We start from the raw sequence: 10,540 nt of genomic DNA, 5'->3' as shown, positions 1-10,540 counted from the left end.
TCAACTATCTGATTACTCATCAAATACCACGTAATTTGACTAGAAATATTTAAATCTCTATGATACCTAACCAAATTATCAAAAAGAGACTGCTCCAAAAAAAGGGCTCTCTCGTCGTTATTGAGGTAGTGAAAAATCTTCTCCGAAACCTCTTTATATCTTGATTCGAGTGTCAACTTGCAGCGAAAAATTGCATCCCTGCCTAGTTTTCTCGGCAAATATACCTGTCACAAATACAAATATATTAGAATAAAAATTAATGTTACACTGAACCAGCAAGCGTTGGTCGACCAACCCACGCTTGGTCGACCAACCCACGCTTGGTCGACCAAGCGTGGGTCGACCAAGAAGCGTTGGTCGACCACAGCTTCTTGGTCGACCAGAGCTTCTTGGTCGACTAAGCGAGGGTTGGTCGACCAACGCTTGGCCCTTTCTTCCTCAACAACTCAACACACGCACCCTTTCTTCCTCAACACGACGGTTCTACCATTTCTCTCTCAACAAACGCACGAAGAATCAAATAACAGAATAAAAGTGAACATACCATATTTTGGTCAGCCATTTCTCGGATGCGTTGAAAAAAAAAGTTGAAGAAGGGTTTCGTCGATTCAATTGCGCGGATTTAGTCGATGGGAAAACGAGGGCAAATCAGTCGACTGCGTAGGGTTGAAAGTAAAGTGAAGAAGTTTAGAGGAGTGAACAAGAGTTAATCAATTTTAAACTTAAAATACATGAACATTTACGTAAATTGACATCTCAATCATTTTTTTTAAATAAGTCCCAAAATACTCCCTTTCCCTAAATTTGCCGAATTATACCGTAGAGATCATTCTCTCCCAAATATCTCGAAAAGTTTTTCCTAAAAAAGTTATCGTTTACTGCACTCAAAACCGTTTTCTTACCCTGAGACGCGTCCATCTATCTCACTCTGTAGAAGTATGAAGGAAATCTTGACAGTTCAAATTGGAAGCTATGCAAATTTTATCGGCTCCCATTTCTGGAACTTCCAGGTAAATTTGATTTTTTGCTCCGTATTCTCTACTTCTAGCTTTTTTACACGACGATTGTAGACACTGAAGAAACTATGAACTAGTTTTTAATATTTGTATGTATGTCTTACCCTGTTTTTTGTTAGTTGCTTAATTTATGAGTTGATTTTGGCTGTTTAGTATTGACGATTTTGGAATTGTATATGGTTTTGGGTATACTGATCTGCCTTCTTTCGAATGTATGTCAATAGTAAAATTTAAAAAAAATGACCTTTTTTGTTGTGTGTGTTCAAGGATGAGCTTCTTGGCTTGGCTGACAACCCTCAGAGTGATGAAATATTTAAAAATCATCACTTTAATATGGACGTCCTCTATCGTGCTGGCGAAACTCGGCAGGTAAATCTGCTGCCAAGGCAGTGCCCATTAACTAAAAATCTATTCCCCACTTTCTATAATTTTTGGTGAAAACTTTACGGTATCCTTTTTCTTTTTTGGTTTTTGTTGATAATCTTTTTTTCTCGGACGAGTTCGTCATGTGCAGGGTATTTTTACGCACACTCCTCGTCTTGTTTCAGTTGATTTTCAAGGTACATAATAAGTTTAGCGTAAGGGTTCATGCTGACTTTTAATTTTTTATGAAATTGTTATGACTTGTTAATTTCTGGATCACTCTAATTTGCTAGTTAGTTTTATTTGTAATGACATTTGTATCAATGGCTAGAGCTATTTCTTAGTTTTTCTGATTTTCTTTCGAATTTTAAGTTTCACTAACCTAAGCCTTGTTTAAGTTTTGTTTCCCCAAAACATTTTATATCCCAGAATAAAAATAATCAATATTATCTCCCAAGGTACACATTTCTGTGATTCAACGTTTTACATATTTATTATTTATAACATTTTAACCAAAAGCTTATTTTATGCTACAACATCTTATCACTATCAGACAAGTGCCATCATGACTAGAAATTGATGGCAAAAAATATTCCTTCAAAATATAACTGAGCATACAACTTATTTTCCAGAAAAAGTCAATTAAATCATTCTTTTAAAATTATCCCCCAAAACCAACCAAGGTGATTATGTTTTTCCATCTCCCCATTTTTCCTCTCTACATCATATTGATAACTTGTATGGTCATGTTATTTTTCACACTGTCTGTGGGAAAGGGGTTCCATGCGTGTATGGTTTCCTATTAATATCTGTCCTTGTCAAAACTGATGTGGCTCCTACTTACATACACATTTAGTGATCTTGTAGAAATCACATCACACTCTTTGAATTTCTTGAATTGATCAAAGTAGGTTTTTCTTCTATCAAAGATACTGACTCATTAAATTGGATCGACAGGCTCCCTCGGATGTGTAAGCGCGAGTGGAACATTGTATAATGAGGTCCCGGTTGCATCGATTGATACCCCTACATGGTGATATATTACTCTCACGTTCATATTTTGATGTGTTTCAGTTAGTTTTTCTTAATTGTGACTTTATGGAATTGCAATCGGAACGTAAGTTATTCTTGAGTTCTAAGGTCTTGAGTAAATACATGAACTACTTGATATCTATAATTACACACATTTACGTTTTTCTTGACCATTAAAGTTTTAAAGAATAAACTCCTGCTTAATCGGGTAGGCTGTATCTGAATTGTGAATGAAATCACAGGTATCAGGACCAAACTATGTTCAAGCGGTTTGGTTCAGGTTCTAACGTCCATTGAAACTGAACCTTCAACTCTAGAATTGCAAAAATCAGTTTTGAAACCAGGCCAGTCATACAACTGATAACTTTATTGGTAGTGATTCTTATTTATGATTATGTGTACTTAGATGATTTTATTCCTTGGCTATCCTGTTAGTTGAGCTATAATAATCAAATGCCTAGGCACCAATATCTGATATATGTATTCATATTTTCTGGAAATTGTCACCCTGCAAATTTATGTTTGGTGTTCATTTTTTTCTGTGTAGATCTTTCAAAACGTCTTATTTTTATACAGCTACAGATATGACTTCATGAGAGCATCTTTAGACTTGTCCCTTGCTGACTGATGGCTGATTGCTTTAATAGGTTACATTGGCTTGCCAGGAACATTTGAAGCATCTAGTTGTTACTAGACAGACGACTTTCCATGGATAATAAAATGTTTCTCCTATTCTCGATGCATTACCACCGATATTTCAAGCTCCTTCACTTCTTTACCAACTTAAATGAGTTCATTAGTGACGGAGATGTTTTACTCATGTCTGCTAGGAAAACAAATTTATACATGTTTATTATGGGCTGTGGCATTTTTCATTTGACAGTTAATGGAGGCATGTAATATTTGTACTCCATATAGCTTAGACCTTAGAGTTAGACTTTTGACTGTTGCTGAATGCTTTTTCCCCTTCTTTCTGTATATTACAATTTTTTAGAATCTATGTGCTCCTAGTTGACATAGTTTCCTGAGTCAACACAAGTTTGTTTGTTGGCATACATGGGAAAATATGCCAGATCGTGTCTTTCTGGTATTTTCTTGGAGATACCTTCTTGTTCTCCTTCATTGGAGCAGAAGGTTATCAATCGCATGCCACTGCCAATTCTCTTTATTTTTAAATATTTTTTCGTTGTTATAAACATTGAAAGCTGGATGCCTTTTTGAATTTTCATTACCATTTCACATGAGTCTTCATGACCCGACTTAGTTTTTTACCACGAGCAACGATCCTGATCTTTGAAGACTATGGAGCCTATGTTTTTAATAGGCAAACCTGCAACACCTATCAAGGCTAAATTTTGATCTGCAGTTTCTGCTTTTCTTGAGCATTAGATATAGTATTTTGGTATGCCATTTTGATGCACATTTTACTGTCTGATATGACACTTGTATGAATTAAATGTCTCCAGACCTATGTGTAGGAAGGGTAGTATAACAACTCAGGCATCTGAACCTTTGAAGAAGAACTTGTTCTTGCAAAGTTTAGACTCAGCAGAGACTGACGAGGACATGGATAACTCTAGAGGTTATGATGGAAGGAACAGTGATTCTCAAACTGAATATCAAGATAAAGACATTGTTGCATGTCTTGAAGATGGAGTTCAGTACTGGACAGATTTCTCCAAAGTTCATTATCATCCTCAGAGTCTGTATGAGTTAAATGGCTTGTGGATGGACCCTGAAGATTTTAACAATTATGGAATTGGAAGAGATGCTTTTTCGGGGTGCATGTCAGGAGAAGAAATTAATGAGAGGCTTCGCTTTTTTGTTGAAGAGTGTGACCTTATTCAGGTACTTTTTGTGGGGCTCAGTCCTCACCGTGTTAAACATTTGATTCAATTATTTGAGAATCAAATTTTAGAAAATAAAATTCATTTGATCATTTGGGCCCATTGACAATGGATCATGGTTTTTATCATTGTTTTTATTCCCTTTTCCGAAGGAACTATATTTCTAGAGCACAATACCTTTTTATCCTGCTAGAACTTTTGCTTATTCTTCGCAGTTCGTAGACAGCTGCTGCATTATTTATACGTTTTTTCTTAATCTAAATTTGTTCTCTCCCCCTCTTTTTCTTCTTGGGCAGGGATTTCAATTTATCGTTGATGATTCTGGAGGATTCTCTGGTGTAGCTGGGGAATTTTTAGAAAATATTGCAGATGAGTACACAAATGTTCCCGTTCTGCTCTACTGTGCCCGTAGTCCCAACTCCTACCTAAATGCCAAAAGCCAAAAACAAATAATATCCAGTAAAATCCACGATGCAGTTTCACTTGCAAGACTATCTTCTTTCTGTAAATTGATAGTCCCAGTTGGTTTACCGTCCCTGAGTACAAGTAAGCATGACAATTAAATGTGAGTTTTATCTTTATTTTTCGACATTGGCGCAATTAAAACAATCTCTTAGGGTTGATGAAAAATTGATCCACGAGAAGCTGAAACTGTGTTTGCTACATGGGTCCACCTGATGGTTTATATTATCATCCAAGCTCTTGTCCTAAATTCGTAGTCACTGTAAACTATCAGTTTTTTAAATCATATAAGTGATGCTTAATAAATTCGTATAAAATTAAGTTTGTCCTCCATTTTGTTCGAGTTTCTAAATTCCTCAAAACTCTCAATAATGAATGTGTCTACACCATCTTAAATATAGTGTCCTTGATTTTTCTTCAACTGTTGCTGTCCTAGTATCTTCTTTGATATGATACTTTTAATTTGGTTCATTCGTGTGTAACTACTCATTCACCTTGAAATTCGCACCTTGACTACTCCCACATGTACTTTTACAAGTCAAGTTTTTTAGCCTCTAAACAATGAACAATGACCACAAAAACTTTGTTGGAATAATTCACTTTTGAATAAACGTGTGTCAATATCATGAGTTAAGCAGAATAGCTTTCATCATCTCAATTTCTTGACTATGTTGTTCTTAGGCCTCCTATTTATATTTTTTTTTTGTGGGAAACAAGATTATGTCAATAAAAGATTTTAAGTACAAAAAAATGAACTAGAGGTCCACGCAAGATAAAGTAAGAACGGGAATCATATTAACATAGTATTGGACTAAATCCTATACAAATCTGAGACTGGAAACATTTTAAACTCCACATTCATCGAAATCTAACATGGAACCTTGAATTTAATCTTGTCCCAACATTCTTCAAGCGATTCTTCTTCATTGTCAAAAATCCTTCTATTCCTCACCATCCAACCGAATCATCATAAATAATGAACCACCACAACCCAGAAAATTCTACCCCTCTTTCCTAGATCGTGACCAAGAGCTACCCCAAATAAATCATGAGTTGATCTCAAAGATATCTAAACCAGGGCCCAGGCCCAACTCCGCCAATGCTTTGAACCAAAGAAAGATCATAAAAGGACAATGAATGAGCAAGTGGTCGTGGGTCTCCGCTTCTTGCCTACACAACACACACCAACTCGGACAAAGAGAACAGTTGGAGTACCCCTTTTGCATCATCTCGCACGTTGGTAATTTACCAAACACTAAAGACCACAAGAACACTTGAACCTTGGACGGAATAGGCACTTTCCAAATGGTTTGATAAAGAGGAAAAGAAGGAAAACTATAAAGTGGGAAAAAAGACTCGAAGAAGGATTTAATGGAAAATAGCCATGAAGGATCCCAAACCCACTTCCTAATCAGCTTATTCGATCAAACTAATCATATCCAAAGACCTTAGCAATAAGCTTAAATCGTTAACTTGCTCATCCCTCAAATCCCGACGAAAGTGCAAATTCCAAGAGATTGTGGATAGGTTGGATGAAGAATCAGAACGCAAAAAGTGGGAAATAGTCTGATTATGTGCCGTAGAAATCTGGAATAATGACAGAAAAAATCCAAAAAGTGGAATCCCCCCACCATCTGAGCTCCCAAAACTTGATTTTATTTCCCCTTTTTCCACAACCTTCACCGACTGAAGAAAAATCGGATAGATCCTAGAAATAAATTTCCAGGGACTCCTAAAACTAACACTCCTTGCAAGACCCGCATCCCACCCATTATCATGTAACCCATATTTGCTAAGCACAATCTTCTTCTATAACAACTCCCCCTCACTTGAAAATCTCCACTGCCATTTCCCTAGTAAGACCTTATTCCTCAGACAAATATTGTCAATGCCCCAACCCCCTTGCTCCTTTGGTGTAGAAACATGGTCCCAAGCAACCAAGTGACAATGGTGAGATCCATCCCACAAAAAATCTCTCATAATCTTTTCCACGGCTTCCGCTACGTCTTGTGGGACCCTAAATAAAGACATGAAGTACGTTAGTAGAGCATTCAACACAGCTTAAATCAGAGTCAGTCTACCCTGTCTAGATAAGAACGCTTTCTTCCAACTCGCCAACTTCTTAGACATCTTGAAAAGGACTGACTCTCAAAAAAAGACTTATAATGAATTCCCGCATAAAGGGATCCTCACTTATCTAATTGGCCAAGACTCTTTCCCACGACCAATTTCACAAGCTAGCCTTCCAACTTCCTCTTCTTCGCAATGAAGTCCCAATAAAGCATTTTTTTCCAAATTGATCTTTAACCCCGACATTTCTCAAAACGATAGCGAAATCTCCACCAAAAACCTAAAGTGGCTGTTATTCTTCACAAAGAACAAAGTTTCATCTGCAAACTGTATATGGGAGATCTCAGCCCTCTCTCTACCTACTTCCAATCCCCTTAAAAGTTCCATTTCATTTGCCTGTCGACCAATCTACCCAACACGTCTACCACTAAGTTGAAAAGTAAGGGGAATAACAGGCCTCCTTTGCTAAGGCCTTTTCCACCCTTGAATTTACCGCTAGGCCTACCATTAATAAGTTTCGAGAAAGATACACTTGAAAGACATCCCCTGATCCGTCTTCTCCAACGCTCCCCGAAACCCTTTTCTTAAACCTAAATTCCTCCACTAGTTTTTTTGCAATGAGACAATAGTCTAGAATCTGTCTACCTTCGATAAAATCATTTTGAGAGTCTGGTATTGTGAGATGGATTTCCTTTTTAATCTCAAGGACAACACTTTGGCGATTATCTTGTAAAAACTTGTGACTAGACTGATAGGACGAATGTCCTTAATTTGAACAGATTCTTGTTTTTTTGGTATCAAAAGTATCTATGTTTCATTGGTTTTGCCTTCTACTTATTGATTGAAAAGTTCGATGTCCTCGTCGAGAAATGATGCCAAAATTTTTTTATGCTTGTACCATTCGTTTTATTATCTTTGTAATCTCTTTAATTAAATGATAATGCTTATTTTAAACATTGGCTTTTAATCACACTATTATATAGCTGCCTAGGTCTGCTGAGATGGCTAGCATTGTCACACACGGAATTTACAAATTTTCTGCACTTCGTAAAATAAGACAATGCGATAGGTTCTACAGATTGTGTTGTGAGATAGATTTCATAATCTCAATTTCTCGATTCTGTTGTTTTCATATAACACAATCAGTAATCTATCTCGTAACAATCTTTATTGATCTTGGAGTGTTTTTATTTGTATCGTGCAGTGGATTAATGAGGCAAGACTGAGTAATAGATTGGAGAATCTATGAATGAATCAGCGTCTTCTTGCAAATAATTCTCGCATATTACTGTTTTCATCGTTGCGGTGTTTGAACCAAGTTTCTTAACCTTGCCAAGTTTCTTAACCTTGTTTTCATGCAAATTTATGTTAATTCCAGGACTGATGTGTTATGATCTCCCCATTCCTTAATTGAAGAAGCTACTATATTTAAACTTGGATCTACAATTTATAATTTAAAGAAATTATTTCCATTTTCCAATTTGCAGCATCTTGTGTATGAAAATTGAGCTTGTGGCTAATAGCGTATCCTTTCACTTATTGTCACGACATTTTACTCAAATAATCTTTTTACTTTTATGAAGGTAGACTGTCCAAGTATCTGTGTGTAAAAGATCAAAAGCCTTACCACACCAGTGCAGTTTATGCATCTGCAATACACTCCATTAGTCTCCCCTTCAGAATGCAACCACTTGGGCCTAGTACACAAGTGAGCCACGCATGCGGTGCGGTGGATATTAATCAATTAATGCAAATGACAGGGGGCCAATCTAGGCAGAATATGGTTACTATTCTGGATGTTTCTATGCCAGTTCCAGGTCTCACCGGTACTATGTTCTGACTTTGTGCTTCTCTCCTCCCCCTTAGGAATTAAGTTTTCTAGCTAAAGTTTCAAATTCATGTATACCAGGTAACCAAAGCCCACAATGTTTATTGGAGAATTTGTTGCCGTTGACTCCAGAGTTAGCAGAAGTTGAAGATATGCTTGCTGTGGAATCCATCACTGTTCATGGAGTCTTTGGAACAGGTAGCAATAAAGATTATTTGCATTTTCCCGGTCTTACAACTTTGGGTATTTTTTTCCAGTATTAATGGTCTAATTTTCTATGCATGAACTTGGTGGCTCTTCTTGCCTTGTTGGTTGTGGTTTTGCAGTCAAGGTGTATATAGAATCTTTGTGAGAAATGTAATGGCACTATTGGTTGTATGATAAACGAGTGAAGGGAAAAAAACCCACTCATCATTTTTGTTTGCTAAGATTTTCTTTAACTCCAGACAAAACAAATTTACGAAAGAACAGAAAGGTTGGAATGCTGTTCAATTATTGTGACGACCTCAATTTTTAGCTATGAATTTTCAAATAAAAAATGAGCCTTTCTGTTTAAAACATACTGTAAATCAACTTCTGCGACCTGAAATCTTTGCAGAATTTCTCTGATATTAAATCCAGCCAAAGTGTTAGTGTAGTTCTTGGATAACATTCTCAATAGGCTTCCAGGCTTTTCCTCGCTGATCTGGTCCATTTTTCAGTATTGTTATTTAGCTACTAGATCTTAGACAGGCAAAAAATTGGTAGTCTAATTCTATTGTTTATTTTGTTTTCAGGGTATCAAAGAGCCTCTGTTCCTGAAGTTAAAGATGCAGTGCAGGCTTCCTATTTAAATTCAGCAGCGAGACCAAAATTCTCCCATCTAAGTGTAGCGCAATGCCCTCTTCCAATTCCTTTGCCTTTTCCTTCAGTATTCAGTAATCTTGTTGGTCAACATGGCGAGATATTGGATGGCCCAATTTCAGGTCCTGCGACAACCAGAGGACCGCTCGAAGTTCACTCCATCCCCATGGCAGCGAGATTGCGTTCTAGCAGTGCTGTTTTGCCATATTTGGAGGATAGACTGATAAACCTTCGTAGGCTTGGGATTGCGCGAGGAGCACTAGGTACGGAACTGCTTAGAAGTTGGGGTTTTGGCAAAGATGATCTTGATGACATGGGAGAGACACTGTCTAAGATGGTTTCGACGCTAAATCCTTTTTCTGAAGAATCTTCAGATTCTGAGTAGTGCTGTAAGTCTCGTGACATTAACTGGTTTGTCTTGAGGTAGAAGTATTGATATTCTTGTCGACTGATTCACCTACTGCAGAAATTCTAAATAATTTTTTTAAATGCTAATTCTTTTTTGTTTTTGTGTGTGATTATTGCGTTCTTGATTATTACATATGGTGCAAATAATCGGATCGATTTAAATAATGTTCATATTTTTATACCACAACTGCCTTAAGATGTTGGAAAACGAGCCATATTAGTTGATTAAAAAAAACTATTTTAGGCAAATAAATTTAATTTAATTGACGTATTGAAAAAAGACCTAAAGTTAAAGTATAACCCGATCTAGTAAATTCATTGAACTTAAATATTTTTATAACAATTTAAACAAATAAATTATGTATGTCTAAACTTGACAGTAAAATTCACAAATTATCAAATAAAAGATCTAGTTGAGCTTACACATAAATAATATATTAAGTTCTTTAAATATAACAATTAACAAATATATCTCAAGATAACCGAATTCTAGTTTCTTTTGTGGACAACGCTTATCACATTTCAAGATTCATTAGCTTAATTGGAACCTCGAGTTATAGCATTATTGCCATAAAAATAATATATCATATAGTTACTTTCAATTGCCTTCAGGCTTTCAACTGTCTGCATTATATAAAATTTCATTAATGTTTTGTATCTTTTTTTTTTTT

General features: G+C 36.2%; 1 protein-coding gene across 3 annotated transcripts; it reads left to right on the top strand.

Annotated features, from left to right (window-relative positions):
* The first annotated feature begins 812 nt into the window (after positions 1-812).
* On the top strand, positions 813-9,968 carry LOC142517877 (uncharacterized). 3 transcript variants are annotated; one of them, XM_075620370.1, is made up of 9 exons: positions 813-1,010; positions 1,284-1,385; positions 1,531-1,576; positions 2,337-2,412; positions 3,890-4,259; positions 4,555-4,804; positions 8,374-8,607; positions 8,700-8,816; positions 9,395-9,968. In XM_075620370.1, exons 1-9 carry the CDS (start codon positions 939-941, stop codon positions 9,844-9,846), a joined length of 1,719 nt encoding a protein of 572 aa, XP_075476485.1. In that variant the 5' UTR covers positions 813-938; the 3' UTR covers positions 9,847-9,968. The 3 variants fall into 3 exon arrangements, with proteins under 3 accessions (XP_075476485.1, XP_075476484.1, XP_075476486.1); XM_075620369.1 differs by having other exon boundaries at positions 8,374-8,616; XM_075620371.1 differs by lacking the exons at positions 813-1,010; positions 1,284-1,385 and having other exon boundaries at positions 3,878-4,259; positions 8,374-8,616.
* The last annotated feature ends 572 nt before the right edge of the window (positions 9,969-10,540 follow it).

The sequence above is a fragment of the Primulina tabacum genome, chromosome 11 (assembly GCF_025594145.1).
Source record: "Primulina tabacum isolate GXHZ01 chromosome 11, ASM2559414v2, whole genome shotgun sequence".
Lineage (NCBI taxonomy): Eukaryota > Viridiplantae > Streptophyta > Magnoliopsida > Lamiales > Gesneriaceae > Primulina > Primulina tabacum.
Note: the sequence above shows the minus strand (reverse complement) of the source record. Positions and strands in the feature narration are given on the sequence as shown.

What these genes read in the sequence shown, in the direction of transcription:
- LOC142517877 (XM_075620369.1), top strand. Translation starts at nt 939, where the DNA reads ATGAAGGAAATCTTGACAGTTCAAATTGGAAGCTATGCAAATTTTATC. An exon ending in GCCAGTTCCAGGTCTCACCG is followed by an intron (nt 8,617 to 8,699) that starts GTACTATGTTCT and finishes CATGTATACCAG; the next exon opens with GTAACCAAAGCCCACAATGT. An exon ending in TCATGGAGTCTTTGGAACAG is followed by an intron (nt 8,817 to 9,394) that starts GTAGCAATAAAG and finishes TTTTGTTTTCAG; the next exon opens with GGTATCAAAGAGCCTCTGTT.